Below are 17,530 nucleotides of genomic sequence, written 5' to 3'. Positions count from 1 at the left end.
ACAAAAAGAGAGGAAAAATTTTTTTGAGAAAATAATACACATCCATCTTGGTGAAAGTTTAGAGCAAGATCTCTTCAAACAGGGAATTAGATTTGCCAATCTAGCTGAATTATAGTTGTGCAAATCCCTAAAATTTAGAAACCTATGTTACTCTAAAAGATCCTAGAATAAGTTATTGCAATTTCCCTATATTTTGAGAACTTAGGTTGCCCTTCATTTTTTTTTCTTTCTAGCCATTAGAAAGGATTCCTTTCTTTACCATTTTTGTTTGATTTATGTCATCTTTGATAAAGTGATAATCCTGGATCCATACTTTCCTTCTGCTAGTCATATTACAAATTAATGCTGCAACTAAGCAAATGTAGGATTGTGCAGAAGTAATTTTTATATTAACAATTATGTCTAATCAACTACCTTGATCATTATAAAAACAGCAAACAAAAGTAACTGTAAATGCAGTGTGTTAAGATGAATATAGAACTTTCAAAACCTTTTAATCTTTAAGATGATCCATCAGAAAATGGAACACTCTACACTAATCTTACACATTGGAAAACTGAAACAGTTTGTAATGTAATTAAAAATACAGTACCCAAGGCCATAAAGGTAATTATCAACCACGGTAAAAAATCCAAAATTCAGGCATCAAGTCCTCTGTTTAGACTACAATAAAATTCATACAATATTTGAAAGCCTTTCTGAGCAAGGCAGTCCTCCACAGAATTAAGAGTTTATAATGGTGAATTTATTATTTCAGCTGGGATTTTTCTACACTGTTGAGCAACATAAATACTTCCCTAGTGAACTAGATCTCTACAGTTAAGTCCATAGTGAGACAGTGAGTGTGTGCTCATGTGTGTGTGCATACATATATCTACCTACAAAAAATTTCTACACACACACTTCAAAAGTACAAAGTTATTCTTATTTTACATAGTTAAAATAATGCTATTTTACTTAGTTAAAATAATGTAAAGCTGTTTTAAATGCTACGCTATTTCTTCTTCCAAATTTCTTCCAAACCTGCCATATTTTGTGATCTGATGACCAGTTTTTCATTTTTATCTGCATTAAGATTTTGTGATTTGTCAGAAGCTCTGACAAAAATTCATGGCATACAATAGCAGAGACAAACTATTAGTTGAGTTAGATTCTCAAGTATGGCTCATTAAAAATGAACTATAACTAGTCCTCCCAACTTCTAATTTCTCTTTATCGGAAAAGAGCATTTCAAAAGAATTTCATTTCTCTGACAAAATTCACATTCACTGTCCTAAGACCAGATTTCTAACCTATAAAAATCTCCTATGAAAAGTGTAATGATAGGATCAGTTTACTACAGTGAGTGACAAATGAACTAATCTAAAGAAATTAAAACTAAAACCTATTTTTTGACAGAGTTTGGTGGGGAAGAACAGGACATACTTCTTGTGAAAGAATTCTGATAGACTATTTTACTATACTGACACAATGTGAAATGTAATGGAAGAAAGGGGTAGGCGAGAGGTTATACATAAAAACCTCTCTCAAGATAAGCACATATAGAGACTACTTCAACTCTAGTTATTTGACATTTAAGCAACAAACCTATTCTCAAACCTTTTGAGAACAGTTTTCCCGATTTCAGGCATAACAGAAGAGATACCAACTTTAGTATCATTTATATCAGATAGTGCCTCTGGAGACCAGAATGATTGAAATTTTAGCCAGAAATATGAAGAGGAAAAGGAAAGGCCTAAAATATAAATCTGTAACTCACACAGAAAAGCCAATTTAGAAGAAACTAAAACAAGCACAATCCTCTGGTAGGTCTGATAACAATTTGAACAGAGAGGGTGATAGAGGTCAAATGATTCTAGGTGTTTTCATGCGTACATATATATTTGCAGTGTATTTACATCTACTTCATTCAGCTTGTACTTTCTCTGTTATCTTCAGTAATCAAATATTTGATTTGTAAGATGCTACATTAGTGCCAGCAGGCACAAAATGGTATAATAAATACAGTCTTCACAAAACATAAAAGCCATGCACTTAGTGAAGAATGCATAGCTCTTCAGCTAAGTGGAAATCAATATCCCCTTTCATTTTTTAAAATAGCTCTGTTCAGCCACTTAAGAGTGCCAGCTGCCATAGAAAGTCATACAGCTGCCACAGAAAGTCATACAAACTCCAAGCCCTGCTCTGTTTAAATTTCTGTTCCACAGCTCACTTCAGGAGTGCAAACAGGATATTTCTTGCTGAACTATGCAGTAAGAAATTTCCTTAATGGACCAAGTGAAAAAGATTTCATAAATTTTCTACTTTAGTAATTCATTTGAAATCAGTTCCATTACAGAAGCATCAAGTCATTGGTTCTTGTTTTATCACACGACTTATAAAGACAGGTTCATTACAACAGCCTTGAAGGGGACTGGCAGTTAGATTCACACTGGCTATGTTCTTGGGGAGAAACACCTTGGAAGAAGCGTGGTTCAACAGGATGTGACTTTTAGAATTCAGAGCTGTATGTCCCCCAGGGACGAAAGTCACAGAATTATTGCCAGATGGCACAACAGATTTCTTAGGAAACAAAATTTTGTTTTGTTCTAAAACAACGTGATTTATAGAAGAAGTGGAGGCACCAGATAACGATTCTGTTATCACTTCATTTGGAACCTTGCTACATAGATAACTGGGGCTGTTATTCTCCATTATCTCTGACCAAGCCCTGTAGCGAACTTCTGCAGCTCCCCAGTAGTGTCTAATAGCTGATTCAGAGCGATGGCCTGTCACTGCCATTATTTCTCTAGGCCCCAGTCCTGCTTCACACAGTAGCTGGATGGTGGTAGTTCGGAGAGAATGATTAGTATATCGTTGAGAGAGCCTGGCTGCCACACTTATCCTGGGCATCATTGTACCTAAGTAGTTCACACCCATTGGTTCCCTTTTGTACCAGACAGGCTGTTCTTGCATTTGCTCTGATGTTAGCTTTAAAGGATGCAGATAAAAGGCAGGGGGCTCCGGAGGTAACTTAGACAAATAAAGCTCCAGGGAGAAAACAGGACAGTTTGGGTCCCCTGGCATATCATACATTTTACCCATTTTATGAGGATCTTCACCATTTTTTCCTTTGCCAGGATACCTAAACATAGCATATCGACGCCCGTTCTTGTCCTTCTCAACAACAAAAGCATCTGGAGCCAGATCTCTTAAGATTTCCCTCCCTCGTTTGGCAAAATGCAACTGCAAATCAAACCACACCTTGTTGACGAGTGCAAGGGGACTGTGCAATCCCAGCACACCAGACTGTTTAATCTTATGCAAGTCCTCAGCAGCTATAGGAGGATGGTGGTGAGTCTCATCCTTTCCCTGCATGCGCAGCATCTTCAGCACACTTACAAACACCATGTTTGCACTAGCAAACTCTTTGTCCTTCATTAAGCAAATCTGACGATTATAAGGTGGCATTTTGAGATGCCGGTTTAAGCCAGCACGCATTGACTTGTAGCTTGCCACACTGTAGGTATTTCCGTCATGATTCCTTATTGTGTAATAAAACTCTCTCAAAATATCATTGAGTTCACTTACTGGGACCAATTCAAAGCTAGGATCCTTGCCATTTTTGGCCAGCCACTGCTTTAATAAGTTAGCTGCCCAGCCAGTCTGCTTGTGGGTGTTTTTGATGCTCTTAGCATCCTCTTCCTCTTCCTCCAAGCCAAAGAGGACATCCTCAGGGAAGTTAAAATTCGTCTGTGGAGCTTCTACCGCTTCTTTTTTTTCTGATGAAGTCTCTTGCTGTTTCAACTGCTTTTCGAAACAATTGATCAAAGTTGTACCATCAAATATGCCACAGGTATACGGCACACAGTGAACTATTTTTTGTTCTGAAAGCTGTGAAGTGCTGAGTAATACATAATATTTTGGATTTTAAATAACAAAAAGCAGGTGGCATTAACTGCATTTTTCAAATGATACGGCATGTCAATTCATACCTCACTAGCCAATTAAAACGCATCAGATCCTTCTTCATTAACCATGGCATTACACATGCTTTAACTGATTTGACTGAAAGCAAACCTAGAAACATACACTGTACAGAGGACTGAAAACCGGAAAGCATTGTATGTCCTTCATTTCCCTCCTCCTTGCTCACCTTCCATTGCTAAATACCACTATCACACACAGAATCAGTTTTTGTGAAATCTTTTCCGGATTTCAGGCTCTACCAAATGAAGTTTTTTAAATATGCATCTTACATCAAAAATTAAATCTTGAAACCATACAGTACTGGAATGGCTGACAGGTATATTTCCTACATATCAAGTATTGCTTTTTTTTTTTAGTAGCTATAATCCACAGGTATCTACAAAAATTAAGTTTCAAACAACCATTCTTTATGAAATGCCTTTAAAAAAAGGGTAGTGAGGCACAGCTGAAAATCCATAATACCGGTTATCTTTGTTTCTATGACAGATGAAAACCAAAATCTTGCCTCATATTTTCTTCTTGCTTTAAGATACAATTCAGATTTAACTATGCCTTGAAACACCACTAAACACTGAAATTTTGGGTAGAGGAAATTTACTTTATTTCCCTCAGTAAAATGACTTCCAGTTAACAGCAGTATAAAGTATGAGGTGTTTTGTGAAACATCTGTATGCAGAAAGACAATTAATTACAAATAATTTTAAATAGCTTAATTTCTACCTTTGAATTTGAAAAAAGTTCAAAGTATCTTAGACTTGAGGAATCAGGATGTACTGCAAATGCTCCTTGATCATCGAGTAGTTATTCCTGAAAAAAGTATTGTTCCTCCCTCCCCCCCCCAACCCATGACATATGGTAATGAAATATTAGAACTCCAATTCTAAATAGTTTCTGGAATAGTGTGGAAATGAGAGAGTCACAATAATTTACATTATATTTGTAGCTTTCAGTACAGACTCTTTAAATAAAAAACTGGGCTGTTTTCTTTCGTGTGTTTGTTCTGTTGTATCTGACATGTTTTCAGTGTTCGCCTGAGTTACTAACTCATCTACTTACACAAACCCTACTGGAAAACTTCTAAAAAGATTATCAGAAGCTCATGCTTCCAGTAATACTCTGGATCAGAAAAAAAAAGAAAATACAAATGGACAGAAACTAGAAAGGATGGCACAAAAAAGAAATTAAAATTCATTCATTATGACCAATAAAGGTAGAGAACTGCTCTCCTGTGGATTGTAACTTTAGAATTTTATATAGAAACACAGTCAACAACCTACCTGTGCTGTTCCCTCAGCTGTTCTCTTGTTTGCCGAAGTATCTGTTGGTGGCCTGCTTGTCTGGTTTTCTGAGGGGTCAAGAAATTGTTCATTTGCAATATCTAATCAGTGTTAAATACTGTTATCTACTATATGAATTTGGAGGAAACATTTCAAAACTGTTTGATACTAAACATTCAGTACATTGCACATTTAACATTTTTCAGTCCTGATTTTCAAGTACAAAAATTCAAACTTGATTGTTATCATTTTTCAGAGGGAACAGCAGTTATAAAAAAGTGAAATGGCACTTTCCAGCCTAGAAGTGCTATCCATTTCCTTCCTTGAAAGTCTGTCAGTGTATTCCAAATATGTAATGAACAATTCCCTTGCTATCTAAAGACTAAACACCTCTCCTCCCTCTGTATGTAAACTGACAAGACATTAAACTGAAAAAAGTACAGTTACTCAACATTTTTATATGAAACTGACTGAACAAAGGATGCTTAAACTGACTGCAAAACACAGAAGTGAGGCAAGCTGTGCATGGAAAGAATATATTTGTTAGCTCAACTGAACATATATCTACACTAGCAACCTAAGTGAAAGTACTTGGAATATTTGATGCAAACATTTAGATCCAAATTTCTCCCTTCTCACTCCTTTCCATTTTAACCAGAGCTTATCAGCAAAAGCATTGGCCCAAGAAGTGTTTCAGTTCTGGTCAGAAAACTACTAGCGCATACACCAAGGTTGAGCAAACTGCAGAGAACCAGACAAGTTTCTGGGCACACAGACTGTTCTTTTGCTCACCATCCCTGATTGTCACAACCCTTTTGATGTTATATTAAATCAAGATTACTTTAGCTTTACAGCTGAAACTAAATGCAAAGTGTATGACTGTCACTTTGATGGAAGATAAAACATTTTGACACAGGTAACTTAAGATGGGAAAGTGAAACGGAACTACATCTGATGTCAAATGCTGCTTGAGTTAATTTTAACCTTATATCATGTCAATAATAAGAAACTCTTGCTATGATCCCAACTCACTCTGAAATCTTGAGGATCATATAAAAAAAAACATTCAAGGTACATAAAATCAGAAGTGCAGAGAAGCATCATGACATGGCCAAAGACAGAAAGTTAACCTAGATATCATATTTAAAATAGTTATCTAATTAACCTAGATATCGTATTTAAACATTCGTTGTTCTCAAAGGCTCTATTTTAAGTACAATGGATGTACTGCTTTGGAACTAATTTAGTATTCTTTTTTATTTTCTCATTTTGTTTACTTTCAAATGTTGAGAAAATTAAATTAATGAATATGCTTCCTTTTCAGTATATCTTTGCTTAGAAAACAGTCAGACTATTTTGGGAGGCTGTATTAAAAATAAATACCAAGTTAATAATAGTAGAATTGGAGTTTCTGATTTGATGCTAGCAATAATTTAAAGCCAATTCTAATAAAACAAAGCTTAGAGAGCTTTTTGGAAACAAAATTCCACAGGAGTGGAGCTTTAGGCTTCCCTTACACAACTGTTTTCCTTTACCGGTGTCAATATTCAAGCATAACTTACCAACTCTGGGTGCTGTAATGGTGGGTGGTTCAACAGGAGCTGTACTACTAAATGCAGAGAGGGGAATCTTCATCTGTATGGGAGCTCGACTGCTGGTAGGATTATAAAGTCCTGAAGTACCCACTGTGGGCAAAGAAGTCCTTGTGGTCTGGGCAACAGGATGTGCAGTTGAAACAGCCTGTACTGCCAATGTTGTCCCTATTGTCCCAGCACTGGCTGGAGAGTTCCTCTGGATACCAGGACTGGGCACAGATGGGCTGTTATTTGGTTTAGTTGGGTTAGTTGATGCCAAAGACACAGGAGTTTTGGTAAGGCTACCAACAGTGGATGGGCTCTGTACAGATATAAATTCAACGTTGCCTGACTGCTGGTTGGTGACCAAAGTCCCTGTGTGGCCTTGCAGGAGCTGAGGCTGGGATGACACTGCAACAGGTACATGCAAGATTACTGGCAAAGACTGCAATGAGACAGACATTGGCTGAGTGCTGCCACTGGGCACCTGGCTAGTGCCAACAACTGTAGCTGTGTTAGCTGTAGGAAGAACTGTTGTTGTCAAAGAGCTGGAGGTCACTGGAGTCTGAGGCTTAGGATGTCCACTGACAACTGTCTGAGGAGCAGCAAGACTGGAAGTTGGCACTACCAAAAAAAAAAAAAAAAAAAAAAGCATTTGGACTAAGTGGTAAGTTTTGCTCCAACACAACAAATGGAAAAATGCGTTACATTATTACCATTTTTAAAGGAAGACTACCAGATAACACTTTTGCTGTTGTACAGTGATATTTGATGGCCTAATTAAAGATAAAAATCTTTCTGTTTGAAAGAACTACATACAAGTGGCAGAAAAACAAGAAAATAAGATATACAACAAACTATGGCAAAAATTTGAATTCACATTCATGAGAAAGCTCCATGGTTTAACTGATGAAAACACATACATACAGCATTTTAAACACATTACAGAGATGACAGAACAGCTGGTTCTTCAGAAAGCACGAGAAAATAAAAGCTAAGTCAGTTATGACTAACTTTGTTTGCAGAGGTAGGACCTTGTATCCAGAAGGTTCTACCGAAATCAAGGATTAATTCATCAAGACAAGCCATGCAAAAGAATGCAAAACAATTTCAGGACTGTATCTAAACATCAGGAACATAATACACCACATGCAGCCATGTATTCCTATTATGAGATGGTTCTGTGAAAAAGATTCAACATTCAGTATTAGGTAAAGAGTATTTCTAAAATCAAGGATGGTGTGGCTATATAAATGTAACATTAACAGAGTTTTTGATTCTACTTTCCCTATAAAATTCTAATACAGGAACTCTATTTTTCAACCTGACTCCCTTAAGAAATGGAGTTTATGGTTTGCATCAGTTCCCCACTCAACATTCTCTTAAGGAATGGCCACAAAAGTTATTAGCATCCTATAATGTTCCCGTGCAATAAATGGCCTGTGAGCCACGTGTTCCACTTCTTGGCAGTTGAGATACAGCAGGTTCTATTGACTTATCCAGCAAGTGGTCTGTTGCAGCATCTTAGCTAATTTTTATACACATTCTGGTTGGCCAAATCAACATATATAATCCCTTGACTAGTGAGCACACTACATAAATGTAAACTGGGAACATGGCAGGGAGCTAAGAGTAATGATTTTTGATGGCCAGGATGGGGGGGGGGGGGGGGGGGGGGGGAGACAGTCATAAGAAACAAAGTTTTGTTCTGTTCAGTTACTTATTTAATGGAAAGCAATAATTTTAAGAAGCGTGTTCATAAAGTCCACAAGAAGTTTCTTACCTGCATTCACAGGGGCTTGAAAAGCTGCTGGTGTGCTCTCGCCTACACTCCTCTTGGACTCCAGCATCTGTCTCACTGTGCCAGCATTTCTATGGAATGAAGTTCCAGTTAGCATCTCTCAATGAGCCACACTGGGGTATAATGATAAACAGTACAATGGTAAAAACAAACAAAAAAAGATTATTTTTACAGCTGTTCACTTCAGCTTGATTTTCAAAAATCCATTTATCCTTTTTCCTCCTTGCAAATTTATATAGGATATTCCCCAACTACAACACTATATTATTTATTCTTAAGTCTTCAAGTGTTTGCACCAAGTTTGCCTTTTGCTATGAGATTTTTCACTTCCTTATTTCTTTTCAGAGTTACTCTTCCATTTTCATCAACTATTTCTAGCTACTGAAATAACACATCTTAGTTTACCAAAGAATGCATTCAATGCTGCTCACATGTGACTTCTGTAATGATGTAAAATAAAATGGAATTTTACAGATGAACAAGGATGGAAAAGGAAGAGCCCTTTCACAAAATAACTAAAAAAGAGAGAGATCATCTATTACATTATGTACCACAGATCTCCTATTAGAAGTTTGAACAGGGGATCAATGATGTGTTTCCCTTACCGATATGTCACATTGTTTGTGTTTGCAGCGTCACTCCCTGCTTTCCCTGGAGACAAAGGTGGGTTTGATGAATTCTACAAGAAAAAACAAAGAACAAAAAACAAAAAAAAMCCCCAAAGTCAAGTTGCAAACTTGTATTTCAGTTGTATTTCGTGTTCATTCATTTTTGTGTAAGGCACACATTTTCTGGAGCCAAAAATGGAGAACAACTTGAAATGTTTTACAAACCCCCAAAACCTACTCAGTTCTGTCTGCCTGCCTGCCTCCCTCTCCTACCTCCTCCTTTTTTTATGAATCTCTAGCCTTCAAGTTTTTATAGCAGGAGGATCAATCAAAATTTCTTCTTCAACTTTAATGGACTTTTAGCTTCCACTTCTTCACAGTAATTCATCCAAAATATTTATTCTAGACAGAGAAATACTTCTGTTGGTGTCCTTTCTGATCTCCACTCCCGTCACAAAAATGAGAGTACAGAGATTCCTTCTTACTTACTCTACAATCTATTCATGCTGCAGTATATTACATTTACATACATACAATTTGAGGCACTTTCATACTGATAACGTATAAAGGAATTTCTGTGCAAATCAGAATTACATAATAGATGTTAGAGAAAAGACTGTATTCTTCAATATCACTGCCTTTTAACCAACAAGCCAAACCTACTTTTTTTGTGAATACTATTAATAACCAGGTCACCATTTTTCTGCATATAAGATTTCTTTATAAAATGGGATGAAAAATTTCAATGAAATCTATAAAGTTGACTTGACATTACAGAAATTAAATTCAGTTTATGGTATAGGCTAGTTCAGAAAAACAAACATAAGTCCAGTTCTTACTTCCTGTCTTTTCTTCAGATCCTCCCTGGCTGCTCCAAACCGCTTTGTCAGTCTAGCAATTTTAGCCTAAAAGAGAAGAAATAAAACAAATAATAAAAACATCCTTCCCAAGAACCATTAAATAAATTATACGAACTAAAAGATATACAATTAGAACATCAAGTCAAAGAGTATTGTCGTATCAGGAGAAATCATTCTTTCCGTGAAAAATACATTATAACTGTAATACTTTGCAGCAGCAGGAAGATCATGTGTGTATCAGAGTTGTATCTTAGAGACAACCTGAACCATTTTCATCCTATTCGCAATTATACAAGCATAACCCATTTGGCATGAACTAATGCAACTGCTTACCTAGAAAGCATTTGACCATTTTAATGTCCGATGAGGCATTCATATTGGAAAAAGCACCCCTTTTGCTCTTCATATCCTCTCCTCTTCCTTCATTAGTTTTATTTCTCTCTCTCACTGATACACTACACATCACATACACCTCACCTCACTGTCAGCTTGTTCTACTCTATTTGATGCTCAGGTGTCAGGTTCATTTACACCTAGTCTTTTTCTTCTTGTGTCTCTGACTATACTAATTGATACCTATTCCTTCTGCAATTACCTAATCATTAGATGATTCTAATTTCCCCCTCCAGACTGCAGTTCTGACGATTGAATTATTCTGGAGGCAATGGCTATGTTGCTTGTTCTAAGCAGGTACTTCTAAGGAAAAAAGGCTTTTTTTTTTTTTTTTTTTAAATGAACTGCTGTATAATCCTTGAATTAACACTGAAAGATTGAATGCTTTTTAATGCTTTTTAAAACCAGGGAGTTTCACATACCATGATTTTGGAACCTCTGACCTAAGAGAAGCTGGCTTAGAAACCTCACGTCTTCCACATTTTTATAAAGCGATGTGACAGGCTACAATTGTAGTCTGCCTTTAATTACACATGCTGCAATACTACTACAATTTTGGCTATGCTGTACAACTTAGAGGTCTTCTGGAGCACCGTGCATAATAAAACCAAGTATTTACTTATTAAGTACGTTATCAACACAAATAAGTCAACATGAACACATTCAGTCTTACATCAAGTTATTAATTTGATACCACAGTTGATGCCTGAAGACTCTGAAACAAGTATACTGAAAGTGCCTTAACTACCACTTAACAGGAGATCAGCATAAAATTCCTGGCAAAAAAAATAAAGAGGAGATATCTAGGAATAACTGGTGCAGCAAACACCATATTTTTCTTACATTAAAGTCAAATGGCCTTAATATTTGAATTTGTTATCACACAAGCTTAACTTCGTCCTTTCAATTCAACATTCTTTAATTTTTGTGATGTTCCTCATTTCACCACTAAGTACATCATCTCTATAACTGAATGCAAGAAAGGACACTGCTTTCGATGCAAGCCATTTGTTTCCTTACTGGAGCACAATTATTTAGTTACCAGATGAAATAATGTGGATGATTATTAAGTGATACTTATTTGTTTGAATATTCTACAAAGTTTGGTGCTACTGTCCCACTCCTTTCAACACTCTTCCTTTTTTAATTACATTTCTGGCCCCACAGAATAGAGTTAAGAGATATTTTCATACTCTACATTTATCTGAAGAATATCTGAATGGCAGAGAAGAGTTGGAAAATGATTTACTAACAAACAATTGGCTTGCCAGAAGGAGGATCTGCTTTGTTTTTCTGATGATTAATTGGTTGCTTGCTTTTTTCAGAGTAGAGAGATAGAATTTTGCAATTCAAAAGCAACATTATTATTATATTTTTTCCCCCTGCGGAATCAAAATGGCTTCCCTAATAACAGCTACTGGAGACTTAAAAACTAAATATTGAGGAATTTATTTTTGAGCAAGACTCTACTACGTAATGCAACACGCAAACACTTGCCTGTAGTTCAGTGAGCACAGTTTTATGCCTCTTGTTGCATTCTATTTTATCTATTCGTGTTTTCAAGTCTGCCAGAGTCTTGTCAAATACGGCACACTGCAAAGCAGCAAGTTTTTCTTCTAACAGTCTCTGGATAACCTGCAAAAATATTTAACAAAAAAATAACACAGTCTCCTAACTTGGAAGACCATCTGTAAGAATATTCTCAACTCTTGAAAAGAACCGTGCCACAAACAAGACTATGACAACAGTTATGCCCTGTCAATCAAGTATATTTACAGTTGCAATAAGCACGTGGTTGCACAGGTAGGAAAAGTTTCTGCATCTTGAATTCTGGCAAACATGAACGGTCCCTCTCTGACACTAATTCATTTCATTGCAGTATGATTAAAATATAAAATATTATTACAGATGCAAAGAATCTTAACAACAGGAGGCATTTTCATAAGGTCTTTTGTTTACACAATTTTTTCCCCTCTTACTGCTCTTGCAAGAGTCAGTGATAGTCAGAGAACGGAAACTAAAGATGTTCAACAAAACTTTTCTTTTTGATATACATTTTCCTCTAAACATAAGTGCCATGTTGGCTTTTTTGCAGAAAATAAAACTGAAAGAGATGACTTGGATTTGCGCAAAGTTTATTACTTTTATTATTTACATTTTTTCCCTCCTAAACCATGACTGGCAAAGAGCAAACAAATTTTTCTTAGGAAACACAAATAAATAATAAATATAGTTCAGTTTTCTGACTTCTATATTGATGGAGTTAGAACACGCACTAACTAATGGAATAAACACGTAACTTGTCTTCAAGAGCATGGGTTTCTTCAGTTGCAGCTGATGCAATCAAGTAGGCAGTTAACAGCTTTATAAAAATCTGCAAAACACCATGTTAATCACATTCTTGTTTGAAGACAGACTTTCTTTAAAGCTGAGTATACAATAAAATATGCCACATATAAACCTTTACCACAATGAAATGGCTCCTTAGCTGACATTCTTTTCATCTCCATCTATATTCAAAATGAAACTCAAGAGTTTAAACATGCTTAGTACATTTCAAACATAATTATTGTAGCTTAGTTGCTTCGTTTCCAAATGATGTTTGGTCCCACCTTAAAAGTAGGTCTTTATGTTAAACCATTATTGTTATCTGAATTTGAATTTTGTTAAAGTTAAAAAGAAAAAAGAAAAAAAAAAGAAAGGGGGGGTGCAGGGAGGTAGAGAGTGTATAAGAAAAGATAACTAATTTAGACATGGTAAGAGAAGGGACAAAGCTGTTTCTGCTATCTTCATCCTGCATCTCCACTCTACCTTTTGTAATTTTTGGTCAACATCTCTTCTGGCTGTAATTTTTACTTGGAGTTCTGCTTCATAGTCTTCTCCCATGTACCGACGGCGTTTAGAATGTACGCTGTCCATATCCTCAGATTTAGAACGCTTTCTCCTTGACATTTCACCTGAAATGATTAGAGGCCATTACTTGTAACAATCTTAAAAAATCTGTAGGATGCTGTAACTATCATGAAGTTTCATTTTTCTCTGGTTTAAACATTCTTGATTCTGAAACAAGAACAACATTATTTTGGGGAAAAATAAGACATGACTGGCAACAGGAGGAAGGCTCCTGCTCCACCTGCACCTCTGCAACTACAGCATAAGCTCAGTGCCCTTGCAGCAGATGTAGAGCTGGCAGTCATGTCCAACGAAACATCCAAACAGACTGAGCCTGAGCTACGCAGCAGCACCAGGAGGAAGCAATGAGTGATACTAATAAGAGACTCGCTGCTGCAGGGGACGGAGGCCCCCATTTGCCAGTCTGACCTTGCTGCTTGCCAGGGGCTCACATCTGGGATGCTGGAGGGGCTGCCGAGGCTTGTCCAGACCTCAAACTGTTACCTCCTGCAGCTCTTCCTTGTGGGCACCTATGATTACTGGAAGGGAAGACCTGGAGCATATCAAGCATAACTACATGGATCTGGAGGCAACAGCCAAGGGCATGGGAGATCATGGTGGTTTTCTCCTCCTTTCTGCTGGTAAGGAGTATGGGCTTGTGGAGAAGCAGATGGATTCTGTGGGCCAATAACTAACTGGCTGCACAGGGTTTTGGCTTTTATGACCATGCATCCTCTTTGAAGATTAAGAACTGTTAGAAAGAGATGGAATCCACCTTACAAAGTGGTGCAAGAGCATCTTTGCCAACAAGATGCCAGCCTGCTGAGGAGAGCTTTAAACTAGGAGCAACGGGGAATGGAGATGATAGCTAACATAGAAATGAGGAAGTGGTGGACTAGGATGGCAAACAAAGGGCATAGGGTGATGTGAACAGGAGAGACCTTGTGATACAGGGGGACCACCTCAAGCATATGCCCATAAATAAGGAAGTGCCTTCATGACAGAATCATGGGGAAAGCTCTCATACCTTTCCTAGGAAATCAGCACAACTGAGTGCCTCTCTGGAGTGCCTGCATGCTAACACTGGCACCTTGGGGAACAAACAGGAGGAATCAGAGGTCTGCATGTAGTTGCAGGGCTATGATCTTATTGGGATCACAGAGACATGGTGGGATAGCTCACATGACTGCTGTGCTGCAATGGATGGATACAGGCTCTTTAGGGAGGACAGGCTGGGAAGGTGAGGAGGGGGAGTTGCCCTTTATGTAACAGAGCAGTGGGAATCCATGGAGCTCTGCCTTGGGATGGATGAAGAGCCAGGTGAGAGCTGATGGGTTAGGATTAGAGGGCAGACCAATGTGGGCGACTTTGTGGTGGGTGTCTGCTACAGACTGCCTGATTGGGAAGAAGTACATGAAGCCTTTTTCAGACAACTAAAGAAGCCTCATGTTCACCAGCCCTGGTCCTTACAGAGAACTTTAACCACCCTGGTATCTGCTAGAGGGACAACACAGCAGGGAACAAGCAATCCAGGAGGTTTCTGGCAGGCATTGACAGTAACTTCCTAACACAGATGACTGAGGAAACAATGAGGGGAGACTCTCTACTGGACCCGATTCTTACAAACAAGAAAGAACTAGCTGGAGATGTGAAGGTCACAGGTAGCCTTGGCTACAAATAGCAGGATCACAACTCTGGACTTTAGGAGAGCAGGCTTTGGCCTATTTAGGGAGCTGCTTGGAAGAATCCAAATAGGCTATGGCCTTTGAGAGGAAAGGGATCCAGGACAGCTGGTTTATTTTCAAGGATCACCTCCTTCGAGCTCAGAAACAGTCCATCCCAATAAGCAGAAAAATCAAGCAAGAGTGGCAGGAGGCCTATATGGATGAAGAAGGAGCTCCTGACTAAATTAACACATAAAAGGAAACATGCAAGAGGCAGAAGCAGGGACAGGTGGCCCAGGAGAAATATAAAGACACTAACCATGGAGGGACAGGGTTAGCAAAGCAAAAGCCCATTTGGAGTTGAATCTGGTGAGGGACGTTAAAGGCAACAAGAAAGGCTTCTACATGTATATCAGCAGCAAAAGGAAAACTAGGGAAAACATGGGTCCTCTCCTGAATGAAGCAGGGGGCCTAGTGACAAAGGACACAGAAAAGGTCAAGGTACTCAATGCCTTATTTGCCTTGGTCTTTACTGGTTAGAATTTCCTTCTGCAATCCCTGAGACCAGTGGGAAAATCTGGAGCAAGGAAGACTTACCCTTGGTGGAAGAGGATCAGGTTAGGGAACATTTAAACAAACTGGACATATACAAGTCCATGCTACCTGATGGGATGCACCCACAAGTGCTGAAGGAGAGGGCTGGAAGTGATTTTGAGTAATCAGCATAGATTTATGAAGGGGGAATCATTCTTGACCAACCTGACAGCCTTCAGTGATGAGATGATAGGCTTGGTGGATGAAGGGAGATGTATTTATCTTGACTTTGGCAAGGCTTTTGACACTGTCTCCTATAACATCCTCATAGACAAATGGATGAAGTACTGTCTAGATAAATGGACAGCAAGGTGGACTGAAGACTGGCTCAATGGGTTGTGAACAGTGGCACAGAGACCATTTGGAGGCCAGTCACCAGTGGGACCAATACTGTTTAATATCTTCATTACATGGATGATGGGACAGAGTGTACCCTCAGAAATCTGCCGATGATACAAAACTAGGAAAAGCGGTTGATATAGCAGATGCTGCCATTCAGAGTGATCTTGACAGGCTAAAGAAATGGGCAGAGAATAACTTCATGCAGTTCAACAAAGGGAAATACAAAGTCTTGCACCTGGGAAGGAATAACCTCCTGCACCACTACAGGATGGGGACTTACCAGCTGGAAAGCAGCTTAGCAGAAAAGGCCCTGGAGGTCCTGGCACGCATTAAGTTGACCATGAGTCAACAATGTGTCCTTGCAGCAAAGGAGATCAATAGCATCCTTGGCTGCATTAGCAAGAGCACAGCCAGCAGGTCGAGGAAAGCAGTCTTTCTCGTGTAGTCAGCACTGAGAGGCTGTACTTACATTGCTGTGGCCATTTCTGGGCCCCTAAGTACAATAAAGATATGGACATACTGGAGCAAGTGCAGTGGAGGGCCACAGAAATGTTGAACAAATTGGAGCATCTGTCCAAGGAAAGTCTGAGAGCTGAGATTGTTCAGCCTGGACCCGAGAAGGTTCAGGGGGAATTTTTATTATTATTATTTTAACCATGAGGGTGGTCAAACACTGGAATACGTTGTCGAGAGACATTGTGGAGTCTCCATCCTCAGATATATTCAGAACTCAACTGAATTCAGTCCTGAGCAACTTGCTCCAGTTGATCCTGCTTTGAGCTGGGATCGGGATGGCAGGTGCGGACTAGACAATCTCCAGAGGTTCCTTCCTACCTCAACCATTCTGTGATTCTAATACTTGCCATCACTGAAACATAATAGTTTTAACTTTACATACTTCTTTCTGTGTGTTTCTCCTCTTCTTTTTGAGTCCCTTCTCTTCCTTTATCCTCCTTCTCGTTCTCTTTTCTCTCCTCCTCCACCTCTTCAACAAACACAGGAGGAATAAAAACATGTTATTTATTCACACTGACCTACAAAAAGTCTCGCAGAGTCTTATTTTGAGTAGTGAACTTAGAATACTTATCCAAAACCATGTTGAGGGAGGAGAGAGAAAGGAGTATGACAAGACAGTGAAAATGCAGAGATGAGAAGCCAGAGGATACCTTCAGAGCAAAAATCTGAACTACCAGAGACACAGTAATATCCCCTTCTGCATTGCTTAGACAGCTTGAAAACCAGCAAAATGCCTCAAAGTTACGTCTGAAATGAAACTATGTATTGTTGATAAGGTGGAAGTTAAAATTCTCAACTAATTTAGATGCAAGTTTGCTCTTCATCTGAAAAAAAAAAATAATTTTTCAGTAAGAAAATACTAACGTTTCTCTGTTTATTTACTTCTGGCAAACTCATCCGTATTTCACTATAATCTTCATGGTAGAAAACACCAAGATTCTCCTATTTATTAACAAATATTAATTTTCATTTAAGGTTTGTTCCATATAGAAAGCATCACAATTTATTTCTTGTCATTTAAAACTTACAGGCTAGGAAAT

The 17,530-nt window shown here is 38.2% G+C and overlaps 1 protein-coding gene across 21 annotated transcripts in view; it reads right to left on the bottom strand.

Annotated features, from left to right (window-relative positions):
- The window catches only part of ATF7IP (activating transcription factor 7 interacting protein), a 114,987-nt gene that overhangs the window by 28,717 nt on the left and 68,740 nt on the right, over positions 1–17,530 (bottom strand). For 10 of the 21 annotated variants that reach the window (XM_026069114.1, XM_026069112.1, XM_026069109.1 and 7 more), the window contains 8 exons: positions 13,294–13,439; positions 11,980–12,117; positions 10,069–10,134; positions 9,227–9,300; positions 8,604–8,692; positions 6,809–7,444; positions 5,247–5,314; positions 2–3,789 (listed from right to left, as the gene is read on the bottom strand). In XM_026069114.1, coding sequence (XP_025924899.1) covers positions 2,344–3,789; positions 5,247–5,314; positions 6,809–7,444; positions 8,604–8,692; positions 9,227–9,300; positions 10,069–10,134; positions 11,980–12,117; positions 13,294–13,439 — 2,663 coding nt within the window. In that variant the 3' untranslated portion in view covers positions 2–2,343. Of the gene's footprint in view, position 1; positions 3,790–5,246; positions 5,315–6,808; positions 7,445–8,603; positions 8,693–9,226; positions 9,301–10,068; positions 10,135–11,979; positions 12,118–13,293; positions 13,440–16,872; positions 16,960–17,530 lie in introns of those variants that run through there. The other 11 variants (XM_026069122.1, XM_026069124.1, XM_026069123.1 and 8 more) reach the window with 4 other exon arrangements.

This window comes from Apteryx rowi, unplaced genomic scaffold (genome assembly GCF_003343035.1).
Source record: "Apteryx rowi isolate R43461 unplaced genomic scaffold, aptRow1 scaffold_287, whole genome shotgun sequence".
Classification (NCBI taxonomy): domain Eukaryota; kingdom Metazoa; phylum Chordata; class Aves; order Apterygiformes; family Apterygidae; genus Apteryx; species Apteryx rowi.
The sequence above is the reverse complement of the archived record's forward strand: the minus strand, read 5'-3'. Positions and strand labels throughout refer to the sequence as shown.